General features: G+C 56.2%; 2 protein-coding genes across 3 annotated transcripts in view; one reads left to right on the forward strand and one right to left on the reverse strand.

Annotated features, from left to right (window-relative positions):
• Positions 1-1,220: 1,220 nt before the first annotated feature.
• Positions 1,221-8,941, forward strand: RCE1 (Ras converting CAAX endopeptidase 1). 2 transcript variants are annotated; one of them, XM_038408411.2, is made up of 8 exons: positions 1,221-1,597; positions 4,073-4,175; positions 4,867-4,950; positions 5,490-5,568; positions 6,124-6,291; positions 6,943-7,014; positions 8,065-8,127; positions 8,614-8,941. In XM_038408411.2, exons 1-8 carry the CDS (start codon positions 1,389-1,391, stop codon positions 8,841-8,843), a joined length of 1,008 nt encoding a protein of 335 aa, XP_038264339.1. In that variant the 5' UTR covers positions 1,221-1,388; the 3' UTR covers positions 8,844-8,941. The 2 variants fall into 2 exon arrangements, with proteins under 2 accessions (XP_038264339.1, XP_038264340.1); XM_038408412.2 differs by having other exon boundaries at positions 1,222-1,566.
• Positions 8,942-14,159: 5,218 nt separating this feature from the next.
• Positions 14,160-18,036, reverse strand: part of ACTN3 (actinin alpha 3) — a 30,815-nt gene continuing 26,938 nt past the window's right edge. The window contains exons 17-21 of the mRNA XM_043518564.1: positions 17,475-17,654; positions 17,069-17,215; positions 16,381-16,446; positions 16,066-16,224; positions 14,160-15,119 (exon numbers count right to left, since the gene is read on the reverse strand). Coding sequence (XP_043374499.1) covers positions 14,961-15,119; positions 16,066-16,224; positions 16,381-16,446; positions 17,069-17,215; positions 17,475-17,654 — 711 coding nt within the window. The 3' untranslated portion in view covers positions 14,160-14,960. The remainder of the gene's footprint in view (positions 15,120-16,065; positions 16,225-16,380; positions 16,447-17,068; positions 17,216-17,474; positions 17,655-18,036) is intronic.

Consider the following 18,036-nt stretch of genomic DNA (forward strand, 5'->3'; position numbering starts at 1 on the left):
GGGCGGTGACTGGGGAGTGCTGGGGGCTAATGGGGGGGTGCTGGGGGTGTCATGCGGCGGGCTGGCGGGGTCTGGGGGTGCCATGGGGGTTCGGGGAGGTGACGGGGGCGTGCTGGGGCTAATGGGGGGTGCCTGGGGGTGTATGAGGAGGTGCTGGAGGTAGTGGGGTGACTGGGGTTCATGGGGGGTGACTGGGGCGTGCGGGGGGCTGGGGGGGAGCTGGGTGTTGTGGGCGGTGTGGAGGTGTACGGGGGTGACGGGGGTAATGGGAGGTGACTGGGGCGTGCTGGGGGTGTAATGAGGAGGTGGTGAAGGTGTATGGGGGTGACTGGGGGGTTCCTGGGGCGGTGACTGGGGCGGCTGGGGGCTCTGGGGGGCGTGACTGGGGGTGTAATGAGGAGGCGTGGCGTGTAATGGGGGTTGACCTGGGGTTAATGGGGAGGTACGGGGCGTGCTGGGGTTCCTGGGGGTGCTGGGGGTGTCGGGGGTGCTGGAGTAGTGGGGGGGGGGTTAATGGGGGGTGGCTGGGCGTGCTGGGGGCTAATGGGGGGTGACTGGGGGTTTGTTGAGGCGGTGCTGGGGTGTAATGGGGTGGGGTATGGGGAGGTGACTGGGGAGTGCTGGGGGTGTAATGCGGGAGGTGGTGAAGGTGTCTGGGGGTGACGGGGGGGTTACTGGGGGTGGACTGGGGGTGCTGGGGGCTAATGGGGGGGTGACTGGGGGTGTAATGAGGAGGTGCTGGAAGTGTAGTGGGGTGACTGGAGGTTAATGGGGAGGTGACTGGGGAGTGCTGGGGGATAATGGGGGGTGACTGGGGGTGTAATGAGGAGGTGGTGAAGGTGTAATGGGGTGACTGGGGGGTTAATGGGGAGGTGACTGGGGAGTGCTGGGGGCTAATGGGGGGGTGACTGGGGGTGTAATGAGGAGGCGCTGGAGGTGTAATGGGGGTGACTGGGGGTTAATGGGGAGGTGACTGGGGAGTGCTGGGGGCTAATGGGGGGGTGACTGGGGGTGTAATGAGGAGGTGCTGGAGGTGTAATGGGGTGACTGGGGGGTGCTGGGGGAAAAGCGAGGGTGACCGGGGCGGACTGGGGGAGTAGTGAGGAAGGGGGGTGCCCAGGGAGGGTTAGGGAGTAGCCGGGCGGAGAGGGGTGACTGGGTAGAGCTGGAGGAGGCGGGGAGGCCCGAGGCGGTAGCGGGGACGCGGGTGGCGGGGCGGGCCGATACCCGGGGCGCTGGGGAGGTCCCGGCTCTCCCGTCCCGGAGCGCGGAGCCCAGGCCGCGGGCGCTATGGGGGTGTCTCGGCCCGTCCCGGTCCCTCCCTCGCTCCCGCCTCTCCCCGTCACGGGGGGCGGGCCGGGCCGGCCGGGCGATGTCGGCTGGAGCGGATGCGGCCGCGGCCGGGCCGGAGGCGCCGGGCCCGGCCAACTCCCCCTGGGTGTTCGCTGGCGGGCTGGCGCCGGGCCCCGGCTCCCCCGCGCTCTGCTGGGCCGCGCTGCTCGCCTGCCTCAGCCTGGCCTGCGCCTACGTGGGCAGCCTCTACGTGTGGAACAGCCACCTGCCCCGGTGAGTGCCCCCCCGCGAGCCACCTGCCCCGGTGAATGACCCTTCCCCCATCCCAGTACCAACCCGCCCCCCCTCTGGAGCCATCTGCCCCGGTGAGTGCCCCCCCGCGAGCCACCTGCCCCGGTGAGTGCCCCCCCGCGAGCCACCTGCCCCGGGCAGTGCCCCCCCGCGAGCCACCTGCCCCGGTGAGTGCGCCCCCCCCGCGAGCCACCTGCCCCGGTGAGTGCCCCCCCCCCCGCGAGCCACCTGCCCCGGTGAATGACCCTTCCCCCATCCCAGTACCAACCCGCCCCCCCCCCGCGAGCCACCTGCCCCGGTGAGTGCCCCCCCGCGAGCCACCTGCCCCGGTGAGTGCGCCCCCCCCGCGAGCCACCTGCCCCGGTGAGTGCCCCCCCCCGCGAGCCACCTGCCCCGGTGAGTGCCCCCCCGCGAGCCACCTGCCCCGGTGAATGACCCTTCCCCCATCCCAGTACCAACCCGCCCCCCCTCTGGAGCCATCTGCCCTGGTGAGTGACCCCCCCTGCGAGGCACCTGCCCCGGTGAGTGACACTCTGACCTCCCCCAGTACCGACCTACCCCCTCCCCGGCCCCAAGCCACCTGTCCCGGTGAGTTACACCCTGCTCTGCCGTACTGACCTGGCACCCTGGAACCACCTTCCCTGGAGAGTGACCCCCCGGTACTGACTGCCCCAGTTAGAGGGAACCCTGGCATATCCTGCCCAGTCACCTATCCAGGTGAGGAGCAGACTCTAGACCCACTTTGCCCCATACTCCTGGGATGTCCCCTGCCTCTCCAGCAACCCCAATGCCCTGGGACTTTCCAGGGCATTAATCAGATGAAAGGGGCGTGTTATGCCCCCATACACACACACCAAACCCTAGCCTAATAATCTTTGTCTCTAGTGTGTGTGGGGGGGGGGTTGATGGGAAGAAGAGTGTGATCCCTGATCCACCCTGCACCTTCTTCATCTTGGGTTGTTTCCGGCTCTGGGTGGGGAGTTAGTGGGTTAGAGTGTGAGGGGGAGGGAGTCAGGATACCTGCTTGGGTTCTATTCCAAGTACTGTGAGGAGAATGATTAAAAGAGAGAGGGGTGGGAGGAGCCAGGACTCTTGCGTTCTATATATACATATATATAATCACTAAGACAAACAAGTTTATTTACATTTATAGGAGATAATGATGCCCTCTTCTTATTTACAATGTCACCAGAAAGTGAGAACAGGCATTTGCATGGCACTTTTGTAGCTGGCATTGCAAGGTATTTACGTGCCAGATATGATAGAACCCAAGAGTCCTGGCTCCTCCCACCCCTCTCCCTTTTATATATATAAAATTGGTAGAAACATTTCTCTTGCTGTGGGGATTTTATAAAATGTAAATATTGGGTGCAGTGGGTGGAGTGTGGGGACATGATGCAAGCTCATACAATACAATAATGACTGGGGGATAGAAAGCATCAGGTGCTGCTATTCACCCCTCATCATACAATGGCTGTTAGGAGGGTGCAATGGAATTGGGAGGCAGCACATTCACAACTGATGAAAGGGATTGTTAAAAGTTGTTATCCAGTGCATAATCTGTGGAACTCACTGATTCATGATATCAAGACCAAGAGTCAAGTGAACTTCAAGACATATTTAAAACAGCAGGGTCCCCCTAAAATTCTCATGCATTTAAATTGAACACCTCTGACAGAACTGGGAATGGAACCCTGCAGGAGTTCTGACTCCCAGTGTTCTTTTCTAACCCTCCAAGAGGGATTAGGGAGAAATCTCCCTTATAAGTTGCTGGTTATTGTTATGTGTATTGCAACAGTTACTGAGATCCCTCCCCCGCCCCCATTGGGCTTTGCACTGCACAGACATACAGTGAGAGACAGCCCCTACCCAAATCTGGCCCCCTGTAGTATCTGCATTGCCCATAGGACATATTCAGATTGTGCAAAATCTTGGATATTACTTTTTTTTTTTTTTTTAAAGAACCAATCTAGCCCTTGTGCTTTGTAGATTCATTGATTCTGAAGCTAGAAAGGACCATAGTGATGGCCCATTCTGACCCTCTACAGTAGCTAGGCCATCGCTTCTGGCTGGGAGAAACTTAGAATGGAAACCCTTTGGGGCAGAGGGGCTGCCTCTTTCCTCCAAGTTTGTGCAGCGCTGGGTGCAATGGATGTGAAGAGCCACAAAGATGGGGAAGAAGGAGGGAACTCCAGGAAGGAGGGTGGGGAAGGAAGAGAAATAAAGGCCAGAGGGGTATGGGGTGGGGGAATTCTGCCCCCAATATGAAATTGTCATTAACAGTGGGACTCTGCTCCCTCCCCCAAATGAGCTCGATGCCCCGGCTTACATCAAGACACACAGAAGGAAAAGCATAGCCCAAGCTCACACAGTGGGTTCGTGGCAGAGCCAGGAATAGAACCCAGGAGTCCTGAGGACCTAGCCCCTAGGCCGCACGACAGAGCGGTCTCCGTTCCTCTGCACCCTGAAGGTTTGTCTCCATTTGCAGAGACCACCCAGCCGTGATCAAGCGGCGATTCACCAGCGTTCTGATCGTCTCCGGCCTCTCGCCACTCTTCGTCTGGCTCTGGAAGGAGCTGACAGGCATTAAGGTAAGATTGTCACCTGTTCCCTATCTCCTCCCTCCCTGATATATGGGCAAGCTGGGCTGCCTATGTGGGAGAGTAGTCATGTGACTCATGTAGCAAGCTGGGACAGTCATGGCTGATAGGGGTAGTCATGTGACACTTGTTTTGTGAGGGCCCCTAGGCCAGTATGTTGAAGTGTGAAACCGGAGGCTGTCCCTCAAGCCCTGGGACTCCCTTGCAGCCAGCCTGGCCCTTCACATCGCCCCTCCTTCCTGGCTAATCCCATCAGGGAGAATCTTTTTAGTTAATGCTGTGCCAGCCACTACCTCACCCTCTGGCTCTGAGTATTGTATTACATGGGTGCTCACACACCTTGATCAAGATCAGGAGCCCCCGTCATGCTGGGGACTGCACAGACCCCCCCCCAACCGAAATCAGAGCCCCATCGTGCCGGGTACTGCACAGGTACACAGTGAGAGACAGGCCCTGCCCCAAAGAACTCACAGTCTAAACAGACACAGAGTGAGGGGAAACAAAGGCACTGAGAGGAGAAGCGACTAGCCCAAGGTCTCTGGTAGAGCTGGAATAGAAACCAGGAGCCCTGAATGCCAGCCCTGTGCACTAGTCACTGGGGTGCAGGAGGTGGCTGCAGGGCTGGGCCAAGGGGTGATGTCCTGCATGGTCCTGATCCACATGTGTCTTGTGTTTTGCTCAGCCAGGTATATCCCTGCTAGTTCTGCTGGGCTTCCGACTGGAGGGCATTGTGCCAGCGACTCTACTGCCCTTGTTGCTCACTATGGTAGGTGCGGGGCTATTGCCCTAGGGCTGCCTTGCCCCAACTTGCTAGGACCTGATAGAGGCTCTGCTGGGAGCAGGTGCCTGCTTTCTCTTGGGGGCCAATGGCTGGCCTGTCAAGCCGCCTTCTATCCACCCCCGCTTGCTGTAGTGTGCCAGCAAACACAGAGATGCCAGGCTCAGTCGTCTGCCCTGTGCTGTTACCTTCATTGCAGGGCATGGATTCCTCCATGGTGGGGATGTGGTGCAGGCTGCTTTGTCCTGACCTTGCTAGCAGACTGGGCGTAGCAGAGCTGCCCTTCTGAGATCAGTCGGAAGGACTGTAACTCACTGAGCAGACAGGGCTTAATGGTGCTGAGCTGAGATTTCCAAATTGCCTAGGGGCTTTAGGTGCCCATTAAAATGCCAGGGAACTAGGCATCCAGATCCTTTATGTGATGTTTAAACAATGGCTGTTGTCTTGGTGAGGGGACAGGACTGACAGCTGGGGTAAACCTGAATGCCAAAGGGGATGCTCACTCAGCACCTCCTTTTCTGTGCCAGGTCCTGTTCCTTGGGCCCCTCATTCAGCTCTCGATGGACTGTCCCTGGGACTGGGTTGATGGACTGAAGGTCATGTTTGGTAAGGCCTTGCTATTTAGATGATGGTAGCACGTAGGAACACAGACCAAAATCGTCTCCGCTCGTGCTGCGTGCTGCACGGACACAGTGAGAGACAGTCCCTGCCCTGAGGAGCTCACAGTCTAGCTAGACAAACGGTGGGAGTGGAAACTGGGGCATGGAGAGGGGAAGGGACTCACCTGAGGTCATTGGCAGAGCAAGGATTAGACCCCAGGAGTCCTGGCCTAGCTTGGTGTCTCTAGACCATGCTGCCTGTAACAGCAAGCTGCAGGGAGTATTGGTGGTGAGCTAAGGGCACTAGTGGGCATAGGTTGGCAGAGCTCTGTGTCTCCTGGGAGCTGCTCAGAGCTAGTGGGAATGCACAGGGACAAAGAAGGGGGTCCCAGAGTCAGGGGAGGAGGCATCCTCATCCTGGTCTGTGCTTTTTGCTCATATCTATTGAGATGAAATGCCCAAGCAGCACTGGGGCGGTGAGCTCTGTGCCAGGCCTCCACAGGACATCCCAGAGACTTCCAGCAGCGCCAGACACATCATACTACCCCCCTTCTCCCTGCAGATCCCCACTTCTGGGTGCTGTGCCTGAGTGACATGCGCTGGCTCCGCAACCAGGTGATCGCACCCCTGACGGAGGAGCTGGTGTTCCGGGCCTGTATGCTGCCCATGCTTATCCCTTGCACCGGCCTGGGGCCAGCCATCTTCACCTGCCCGCTCTTCTTTGGTGTTGGTGAGTACCCAGCACTGCTCAGGGCCCCTGACCGAGCTGCCCCATGGTGTCCAACAGAGCTCCCTCCCCAGCCATTACAAAACATCCCGGCAGGGTCAACAGTATGGCTCTGAGCACAGCTTCCATCCCCCACCCCCAGCTCCAGGTTGCTGGGAGTGGTGGGGGCAGAGTCAGGGGGCATGTGACCTAGGCCCAGCATTGCTCCTTCCCATGCCACTCTTCCCCACCCCTCCTCTCTGTCTCCCTTCCTCTTCCTGTACCCAGTGGGACTGAGGGGTTTGCACTGATTCCCCACCCCACCCCCCCCCCCGAGCAGCTTGTAAGGGAACCAGTATCTACCTCTTCCCATACAGTGAAGGGAAGGCCAAGTTCAGCTTCTCTGCTCCCCTCCCCAATTCCACTGAGTACAAAACAAGCCCTTCTGAGCTACGGGTGTCTGCCTTGGGCACAGGAGCATGGATTAGAACCCTCCGCCCTGTGTACAACCCCCTGCCTGGTGCCCATTAGGGACCAGCATGCTCACAGAGATGGGGAGCAGGTGCAGGTGGGGTTGAGGCAAGCAGGATTCTCGTCAGATTAGCTCCTGCCAGTGGAGGCTGGGGAGGGGGGCTGGGCTAGCCACAGACATTGATGGACATTTCCCTCTTCCAGCTCACTTCCACCACGTTATTGAGCAGTTACGGTTCCGCCAGGGCAGCATAGCCAGCATCTTCCTGTCAGCAGGTAGGAAATGGTTGCTAGGGCGATGGTCCTGAACTAAGGACTCCTAGACGAGCACTATCTTAGCCTGCTCTGGGTGCAGCTGGTTGTGTGTGAACCTGTTAGCGTGTCCTTCTCATTACCGGGGTAGAGGTAGTTATGGTCAAACCCCCACCTAGAGCAATCACACACATCTAGCCAGCCCTGGAGCTCCCCTGGGCCTGTCTCTGGCTCTTGACTGAGGAGAATCCCCTCCATCACCCCCACTCCCAGTCTGCCACCGATGATGTGTGCCTGTATTGCCGGTGTGGAGATGCAGCCATCTTTGGGGAGGGGCATATGTATTGCCCCACTGTATTGGAAGCTGTTGGGTCAAAAGCACAATGAGCAGCACAAGTTGTCTGTGAAGGATCTGGAGTGAGTTGGGGGTGGATGAACAGCAGCTTCCCTCCAGAATAGCTGGTGAAATCTAGAGGGAAGCTGCCAGTGGTAAGCAAGGCAGCAACAAACACCAGAAAAGAAGGGGATGCAGTAAGTGGGGAGCCAGTGGATACAACCCCAGTGATTGAGTTCCATCATCAAAGGGGACCTAGTAACAGAGCTGAAAGAGCCACAAAAGGGTAATACCTAGAAAGAGGAAAAGTTAGGGGAAGACCAGTGAAGGAAATAGGCTTACTAAACATCCTTTAGACAAGGTAAAGTGACAGGAACAGAGACATTGGCAGAGGAGGGTTAATTGTTCAATCAGTCAAGAAGCCAACACATCAAGAAATACATGTCTTTATTGAAGCTGAAACTCAAAACAGTATGAAAGGGTGGGGTTTATGTTCTAGTCCACTGTATTTTATAAATCAAAATTATTTTGTTCACTAAATGTAAATTGTAATCTATAAAGTGAGTTTAATTAACATAATTGTAGTTAGTTTGGCCTCTCTCTGGATCCCTGATGGTGGGAAAAGATGTGGCAACTCTGTTTTAAGCACACACAGTTTTTTGCCAGAAGTGATCAGTGGTGATACTGTATAAGGGAATTTCAGTGACTCTCTTTCCAAAAGATTCTGCTCTCTCCTGCAGCTTTCCAGTTCTCATACACAGCTGTCTTTGGGGCCTACACTGCATTCATCTTCATTAGGACAGGTCAGTGCTGCAGGTTGCCTTCCTGTTCCCAGAATTCCCTCCCCAGCCTGGCATGGAACCACCATCCATTTCTGTACCCTCTACCACAGGGGCTCTAGTGAGAGAAGATCAGATGCCTCTCTTGGAAAGAGTCCCTTCCCCTGTTTATGCCCAGTGTTCCTCCCTTATAACCAGTTGGGCTCCAGTTTAAGTTCCCTCTAAGCGCTGCAGAGAGAGGGCTGGGGGGGGTTGCCTCTCCCCCAGGGCAGCCTGCACCCCAGACTCCCCCCCCAACCTTGTGTCACACATCACCTCCATATTGGTGCACATATAACAAAATTCATTCTGCCCATGGACGTAAAAAATTGGAGAGAACATGGGCTCCAGTCCCCCCAAAGTTGAGTCACAGGGCTGCTTCAGCTCATCTCTAGGAGTATGAATGCATGGTTGTGGCACATTGTGGTTAAAAAAACAAAACAAAAAAACTTGTTCTCTTCTCCCATCCAGGACACCTGATTGGCCCTGTGTTGTGCCACTCCTTCTGCAACTACATTGGCTTCCCTGCCATCTGTGCTGCCCTGGAGCATCCCCAGCGCCTCACTGTTGTCATCTTCTATGTGCTGGGCATGGTGCTCTTCCTCCTGCTCCTGCACCCCATGACTGACCCAGCCTTCTTTGGAAACATCCCTATTTGCTCTCTGTCTGCAGCCAGCTCTGGCTTCTCTGTGTGTTCCTGACACCTGGGGCACGGGTCTCAGGCCCGACACCACCCCCTGCACCCTCTCACTGACAGCAAGAGATATATTTTTTTATTATTAAAGTACTTTGGAAGGTGTGCTAACTTGTCTTTCTTCTACTGATTTTGGGGGCTGCTACAGCAGCCTCTCCCCCCCCCCATGGGTAACTTATTTAAATCAGCTTCTGTACCAAATGACTGGAGGATAGCTAATGTGACACCAATTTTGGAGACACCAAAAGGGCTCCAGAGATGATCTGGCAATTACAGGTTGGTAAGCCTGACTTCAGTACTGGGCAAACTATAGTAAAGAACAAAATTGTCAGATACATTCATGAACAGAATTCATTGGGGAAGAGTCAATAAAGAAGTATGTGGACAACAGGGATCCAGTGCACTTACATTTTCTGAAAGCCTTTTTAAGCAAGGTGAACGGTCATTAGATAGGGTGGAAAGGTCCTGTCATGGATCAATAACTGGTTTAAAAGATAGGACTAAATGGTCAATTTTTGGAATGGAGAGCAGTAAATAGTGGTGTCGTCCCCCCCAGGAACCACCAGTCCTATTCATATGAGCTACAAAAGGATCTTTCAAAATAATCCCAACTGTGTATATAGAATGGGGGTGGCGAGCTGCAAATAACATTAAAAGGCAGAAGGTTTAAAAGGAAGCCTGGACTAGACCCCGCATGGCCAGTAGACCCTCACTTAGGAGCAACCTCATCGTGCAGGTTTTCGTAACTCTACCCCTACCCCCCACCTTAGGGTGGGTCTTTCAAAAGTTTACACCTGACCGCTGTTAATGCCGCTCTGAATCTAGCGTGCAAGGTCGTAGTTCGGACTCCGCTGTCGCATTGCCCCGTCTAGTAATCCCAACACGCAGCGCCTGCCGCGCTGGGGCTGAGTCTCGCGGCTCTGCCCCTCCCACTGCCAGCGCCCCTCACCCCCGCCGGGCTTCAGGCGGAGCACAACAGCGTCTCTTTGTCACGTAGCTGGGCCTCGGCTGCCCGCGAGCCTGTGAGCGCCACGGCCACGCACCGCCGGGGACTGAGGGCTGGGGTCGGGCCCCGGGGAATAGCTGCCCGCGCGGGGCGCGCGCGCTCGCCTGTGGCTCCGGAAACGCCCCCGCGGGCTCGCGCGTAGGTCAGTTGCTTCCGGGCTATGCCGCCGACCCGGCCAATACGAGCTAAGCCCCGCCCCCGTCTTCAAGAGGGCGGGGACTGCGCGTGCACCATGACGCATGCGCAGCTTCTGCGGCGGGCGTTTGGTCTTGTGCATGCCCGTCCGGAGCCAAGTGGTTATTATGTTAGGGGCCACTAGAGGGCAGCAAAGGGGCTAGCGCCTGTGCTCTCAGGGCCCTGTGAAGGGGCGATATACATGGAGGCGAGGCAGATTTCTGTGTAAGGGACGATCGGGATCCTATCTCCTGTATCAGGGAGCTCTGCCTAGGAGCAAGTGGTGCTATTGTAGGAGAGGGGCACTACCTGACAGAGCCTAGTAGCTGCTGCTAGTGTTCTGGAAGGTGCTAAGTAAAAGCTTACACATGGGGGAAATCCCTCTGTAGGGGCCTGCATTTTGGACAGGGAAGGTGATGCCTGAATATGGGTGGGGGGGTGGCTCACTAGCAGTCGCTCTCCTGCTGCACCAGCTTCTTATGCAACCATGCAGGAACATTTCCGCTCTCACTAGCAGCATCACCAACAGGCTCTGCTGTGTCCTTCACACACCCCGCCCCCCCCCAGCACCACACATCCCTGCAACAAAAATCATTCCTGGTGTGGAGAAAGCAAATCAAGTGTAATTAACCCTTCACCCAACACACAGACCAGGGTCACCCAATGACTAGGCAGCTGGCTTAAAACAAACATAAGGAAGCACATCACACAAGGCACAGTCAGCACATGGAACTCATTGCCAGGATTGTTGTAAAGGCCAAAAGTATAACTACACGGTTTCAAAAAAGAATTAGCTGAGTTCATGGAGGGTAGGTTCCTCAATAGCTAGCTGCCAAGATGGTCAGGAATGCAACCCCATGTTTTGATCATCCCTAAACCGCTAATTGGGACTACAGGGGATGGCTCATTTGATAAATTGCCGTTATGTTTATTTCAGAGTAGCAGCCGTGTTAGTCTGTATTCGCAAAAAGAAAAGGAGTACCCGTGGCACCTTAGAGACTAACAAATTTATTAGAGCATAAGCTTTCGTGAGCTACAGCTCACTGAGCTGTAGCTCACGAAAGCTTATGCTCTAATAAATTTGTTAGTCTCTAAGGTGCCACGGGTACTCCTTTTCTTTTTGCGTTATGTTTATTGGCTCTGAAACATCTGGCACCAGCCACTGCTGAAAACCAGGATAATGGGCTAGATGGACCATTAGTCTGAGCGAATATGGCTGTTCTCATATCCTAGTGGGGGAAGCTGGATCCTAGTGGGTTAAAATCAGCAAGGCAGAGATTTCTGACCCAAAGAAGCTTGAGTCTCTTGCAAAGACCAAGCAGGGCCAGCAGCGAGGAGCAGATGTTGGACAAATCCATACTGGGAACAAGAGGCAGATGTTTAGGAGAAAGCATGAGTCCTCAGTGGGGCAGCTCACCCTGAGGCCAAGTTGGGGTGGGGTGGGGATATGTTTCATTCCTTGGGGGCTTTACATGCAGGCCAGATGGCTCGAAAAGCCATGCTCTGGGCTCCACCACCAGATCTGAGCTGGGGACAGGAGTGACTGTGGGGATCCTCTGGCCTCAGGACCTGCAGGGAGTCTGGCTGGGGACTCAGAACAGGTCCCTCTGGCCTTAGAATCCCTCCCCACATTAGCAACAAACAGCCTCCGTGTGTGGGAGCTCAGAAACATACAAGATCTTCTGGTTTCACTAATTGCATCCCCTTACTTTTCACTGCTTTGACACTCATTCATCTAGCAGCAGTCTTGTAGCACTAGGGCCACTTCCTATCCAGTTACACCCCACCCCATCCCAGTGTGGTAATGAATCAAACATAACACCTCCCAGGCAAGGTATTGGCTTAATTTTACCAGCAGAGATAACAGTGTCTACACTACCACGGTAAGTCAACTTACACTACACAACTCCAGCTATGTGAATAATGTAGCTGGAGTCAACATACCTTAGGTCAAGTTACCGCAGGGCCTACACTGCAGGGAGTTGACGGGAGAAATTCTCCCATCGACTTACCTTACTCTTCTCATCGGGATAGAGTACAGGGGTCGACTGGAGAGCGATCTGCTGTCGATTTGGCGGGTCTTCACTAAACCTGCTAAATCGACCGCTGGTGGATCGATCCTGGCTGTAGTGTAAATGGTGGGTGGCTTCCCCAGGATTACACAGGGATGAGGAATAGGGCCCAGGAGTCCTGTCTGCCCTTTTCTAAGCACTAGACAAAACTCCCCTCTCAGAGCTGGGGCTAGAAGCCAGGAATCCTAACTGCCAGTCATACCACAGTAAAGAAAGGATTTAAAAAGTCCCCTTCCCCCACCCCAAGGCAGCCACAATACAAAACACTTGAGTCACCAAAACCTTAATTAATGGGGAAAAAAATTCTTAGGGCCCAGCCTGCCTGATTCTCTACCACATACACCTCAAGGAAGCACACTGACAAATAGCTTACTACTACATGCACAAGGGCATTTTATAAGGCTCCTTTCCCATCATGCTCAGCAGCAGGGGTAAGCCCACCCCACTTGCCCCTGATGGGCAGAGAACCAGCCAATCGCTGCAGCTTTTGAGTATTTTTCCCACTGTGCCAGGCTTTCCTTCACCTGGAATTACAGCATCTGTTTGGTCATAGTGACAGAGCGCACAGAAATTCCTCCCCCTCCATCCTCAGCACCCTCTGAAGAGATGGGTTGTGCCAGGAGCCATTGATTCATGGCATTAGGCTCCAGGCAGGGAGCAGGGAGCAATAGAAGCCCCAAGCCCTGCAGGGAACGACTCACCCAAGGCCACACAGAGCTGGGGGTAGAACCCAGGCCTCCTAACTCCCTGATACTGTAATCCACTAGATTCACACACACACACCTTATGAGCCAGGACTCCTGGGTTCTATCCCAGCTCAGGGGGGAGGTTCCTTTTTGATCAGACACCCCCACCCCCCGACACACTGGATGTTTAACCACCACCAGATATGGCACACAAGTGACATTTTACCCCCACATAAAACACTAAGCTTCTTGGCTTTACTTTCACAGCCTAGCCCCAGCCAATCTATCATCTCCCATCTGCTATTGAGATGCAACAGCCACCTGCCATCAGCCCATGACACCCACCTCCATTACCCACTCGTTACATTTCCAATCAAGCCCCTCGGTGCTTTCTCCTGCACTGCCCCACCCACTTGGGAGGAGCTCCCTGTAAACATCCACAACAGTCACCTCCTGAGCCTCCTGCCAATCCCGTCGCAAAACTCTGCTTTGCCATAACCTCTGCAGAAAACTTGACACTGCTCAGGCTGCTGGTGCAGAGCTCACGGCCTCTCCTGCTGAGCAGAGGTGTCTGGTTCCTTGTGCTCCCCTGTCTGGCCAGCTCCACCTGTTGACCCTTGTAGTAGGCTGATGGCGCACTGGGGGCAGGGACTGCCTGGCTGGTCTGTGTTTGTACAGCACCTGGCAGAATGGGGTCCATGACTGCAGCTCGTAGGCCCCACTGCAATACCCTCATTAATAACGATGGCTTTACTTTTCTTGGGGATTTCAGGCTTCAATCTCTATGTAGGAATTAAGCAGAAGACACCTAGACCCAAAGCCATCAAGATGCCTAACTCCCACAGACCCTAGACCCCATCCCGCCCTTTCATCCCCCAGTAATAGGCTTTTACTTTTCTCTGGTCTTGTCTTCACTGGGTCTTAGACCAGCCTCCGAGAGAACTGGAGCACCTACTAGTGGTGCAATAAGCGACATGACCAACATCTGTCCCAGTGGGTTTGCTCAGCCTCGCCCCAAGGAGAGAGCTGTATGAGCAGTGGAGTGTGGTTTTGGCAGGGTTTTTATAGCATGCACCGCTCTGTGTTTATATTGGCAAAGGCTGGTCAGAGACACCCACCAGCATGGAGGCTGACAGGTGAGGAATCACGGGACATGGAGGGTTTGATCTCCCAGTTTCTTCACATTTGTAATGGCAGGTGGCTGCCAGTCCCCATGTCCCAGGGCAGCAGAGTACAAAACTTTTCCCAGGAGGAGCCCTGCAGAAGGGCAAGTTACACTGTGGCTGGCTGGAGAGCAGCTCACACCAGTACAGGTACATTTGCACCCACACTGGCTCGTGGGCACCTCACCTACCAGTGCTGCGGCCAAATGGACTCACTCAGACCCGTCTGCAAGACAGGCACCACCTTTGCCCAGCAGTGCTTGTAAAACACCTGGGAACCTGAGAATGGCACTGCTCTGCTCACCCCCTGCTCTATATGCACCGATTCTGCCCCACACACATGCACACACACAGTACTGATCCTCTCCAGCCTAGGGGGCAAAGCCTCTCTCACACGCACTGTACAGAAGCCAGGTGGTTGGTGGGTCTCTCTGTTGTGTTTCATTTATTAGCGGGTGTAAGGAGCACACCTAGCCCAGCCCGACCTAGCTCTGCTCCCCAGTTCCGTTCCTTGTGCCCCACCCCCAGTGCGCAGCTCCCTGCACCAGAGCCACAGAGACGGGGGCCACGGGACCCCTTGACGGCACAGCTAGCCCCTAGCTGGGGACAGACATGCCGAGAACTGGCCCCACCTCCTTCATTTTTGAGGCATTGAGGGGGAAGGTTGGGGTTCAAAGCACAAGGCCTGCACCCCCAGAGGGGGGAAGGGAGGTGCTGAGACTGGGAGACAAGGGAGGCTGATCCAGGCGGGGAAGCACGCATCTACTTGGGCAGCAGCAAAGACACGGAGCTGAGGCGGCTCCTAGCTGGAGCTGGGCTTTGGGGAGGACTGGGGGCAAGACGTGGGGGACAGAGGGTCCTAACCCAGACAGATCCCCATCCATCTGTCCAGGCCGCGTGGGGCTCCACAGTGTCGTCGTTCCATGGGGTAGGGTGGCGGGAATCCAGGGCAGGTTCCCCCCACCGATCTGGGGAAGGGGTGCTGATCCTGGGAGGTGCAGCGGGGGGCTCCCAGTATGGGGGTTACAGGTCGCTTTCCCCGTACAGGGCACTGGAGAAGGAGACGTAGTCCAATGCGCCCGACACCGCATCAGCCCCGCTGTACTTTGTCATGCGGCTGATGCAATACTCGGCCTGCTCCGGGGGCAGCTCCCGCCGCAGCTCTTCCATGGTGATGTAGTTCTGAAAGGTGGGAGGGGAGATGGTTAGAGGAGCAGCAGCCCAGCCCCCAGCCCCCTCCCCTGCCCAACAGGGGCCCTGCCGCTGCTAGCGGACTCCAGGCCCTGGCTAGCCTAGGGAGACGAGCACGGGGCAGTGCATTGCTGAAGTGAGGTCTGTGGGGCCCATTTGGGCCTGCACTGCCCACACTCCCTACTCTAGCACAGTCTGTCCCGGGGACTTGCCGCAGGGCCACCCCCACTGGTGCCCCCTGGCCGCGCAGGGTCTAACTCAGCGGTTCTCAAACTGTGGGTCAGGACCCCAAAGTGGGTCACGACCAGAGCCGAAGCTCAAGCCCAACTGCCTGGGGCCAAAGCCTGAGGGCTTCAGCCCTGGGTGGCGGGGCTCAGGTTACAGGCCCTCTGCCTGGGACTGAAGCCCTTGGGCTTTGCCCCCTTGGGGCAATGGGACTCAGGCAGGTTCAGGCTTTAGTCCTCCCTCCTGGGGTTGTGTAGTAATTTTTGTTGTCAGAAGGGGGTCACAGTGCAATGAAGTTTGAGAACCCTGGATCTAACTACATGAGCAGATGGCCCGGATGCTCTGAGAGCCTGATGCTGCTGCATCCAAACCTGGGGAGGGGGGAACCCTCCAGAACCGCAGCCTGTGACTCAGGGTCCTCAAAAGGCATGGGGTGAGGGCACATCGCTAGGAGCCAGTGGAGGTGGAGTGGGATAAAACCTGCCCTCCACGTACCTTTACAGCAAACAAGAGACCCAAGAGAAACCCCAGCAGACCCATGGGAGCTGGCTCAGTGTGACCTAGAGGCTACCAATCCCAGCATGCCCTGCAGCAAGCCCAGCCCCATGCCCTTCATCAGCTGCTACCCCACAGGCCCCAGTGGTTGAGGAAGACACTCCCAGCCCAGCAGAGCCCTCCGAGGAGTCTGGGTGGAGGACCTGGCTGGACTGACCTTGTCTGATGCCAGGATCTTGAAGGAGGCCACAACCTGCTCAGCCGTGTCAGTCTCGGCTGTCTCACGGGTCATGAAGTCGATGAAGGCCTGGAACGTCACCACGCCTGTGCTGTTGGGATCCACCAGTGTCATGATCCGGGCAAACTCCACCTCGCCCTGCGGGATAGGAATGGGGGTGAGGCTGGGGCTGGGGCTGCACTGAGTTAGGCTTGGGGCTGAGCCCAGTGTGGCACTAGGGGGTGCTGTGCTGCAAAGAATGGGTCATGGGCTCAGTTCAGCCAGTACTGGCTCCCCTGTGCAGGGGTCTCTTACCAGGTCATAGCCCATGGAGATGAGGCAGGCGCGGAAGTCGTCAGGGTCCATCATCCCGTTCCTCTTCTGTGGCAGGAGGCAGGGAGGGAAGAGAAGACATCAGGCCAGGAATGAGCCCCTAGGGACCAGACCTGCCTGGCATGGGTGCAGCCCAGGCAGCTTGAGCTCCTGCTGCCAGTGTGTCCCCCCCGAAGCCCCACAGGGACCTCCACTAGGGTGCAGAGCTCCAACTCTGTGAGCCATTCATGCCCCCCCACCACACTCAGGCTGTGTCAGGATTGAGGGGCATCAGCAGAGCTGTGGGGCAGGGGAAGCCCAGGGCTGGGATAGCAGAGAGCTGTGGGTTGGGACTACGAGGCACCGGCAAAGCTGGCTGTGAGCAGCCGTGGTGGGGAGTTGGGTTACCTAGATGGGAGACAGCTGGGGGAGTGGGGTTATCAAGAAAGGATATCAACAGGGGCGGAGCTATCTGGACAAGGGTGGAGTTATCCAGGATGGTTCTCTATGGGGCGGAGCTATCCAGGCAGGGGCAGGGTTATTGATGGGGAAGGGCTATCCAGGCAGGGGCAGGTTTATTGATGGGGAAGGGCTATTCAGGCAGGGGCGGGGTTATTGGGGTTGGATTATTGATGGGGAAGGGCTATCCAGGCGGGGGGGGGTCATCAGGATGTGGGGGGCCGTGTCTCACCCGATCGAAGTGGTTGAAGGATGCCCGGAACTCGTTCATCTGCTCCTGGCTGATGCCCTTGGCATCGCGGGTCAGGATCTGGTTCTCCACCTCATTGATGGTTCGGGCGATCGTCGTCAGCAGCTGCTCCCAGCCCACCCGGATGTGCTGTGGGGACAGAAGAGGAGATCACAGCACCTGGGGGATCACCCCACCAAGATCACCCTGCCATCACTCCTGTTCCCCGTGCACAAAGCACAATCATGTGTCCCCCAATGAGTCACGACAACCTTCCCCTCCAAACCCCTCCCCTGAGACCCTCTGCCCCTCTCAGAGCACCCTTAGCCATCCCCTCCCCCCGAGAGCCCCGATCCCTGCTTGGAGAGCCGCCCCACAGGGATCCCCACAGCCCCATCTGGCCTCTCACCTCCATGGTGTAGCTGGTATGCTTGTTGTCAAAGACCAGGGCCTCCTGGATGAGCTGGTGGTCGCCCTCCAGTTTGTCGATGTTGGCCTTGTAGTTAATGATGTTCTGCTCCTGCTGCTTGAGATGGTTCATCTGGTCCTCGAGGGAACCGCTGATGTCCACTGAGATGTGCCCAATCTCCTGTGGGGGGCAGCGGGCTGTCACTGGGTGAGGACACTGTGCCCTGCTCTCCTTACTGAGCCCCATTCCCGTCCCAGAGCTGGGAGTGAACCCAGGAGTCCTGGCTCCCTGCTTCCCACTCCCCCGCTCTAAGCATTATAGATTCATAGAATCATAGGATTGGAAGGGAACTCGAGTGGTCACCTATTCCAGTCCCCTGCACTCCATCAGGACTAAGTAATAACAGGACCATCCCTGACAGGTGTGTGTCTAACCAGCTCTCAAAAACCTCCAATGATGGAGATTCCACAACCTCCCTAAACAATTTATTCCAGTGCTTAACCACCCTGATAGTTTCCTAATGTCCAACCTAAACCTCCCTGGCTGCAATTTAAGCCCATTG

The sequence above is a fragment of the Dermochelys coriacea genome, chromosome 7 (assembly GCF_009764565.3).
Source record: "Dermochelys coriacea isolate rDerCor1 chromosome 7, rDerCor1.pri.v4, whole genome shotgun sequence".
Classification (NCBI taxonomy): Eukaryota; Metazoa; Chordata; order Testudines; family Dermochelyidae; genus Dermochelys; species Dermochelys coriacea.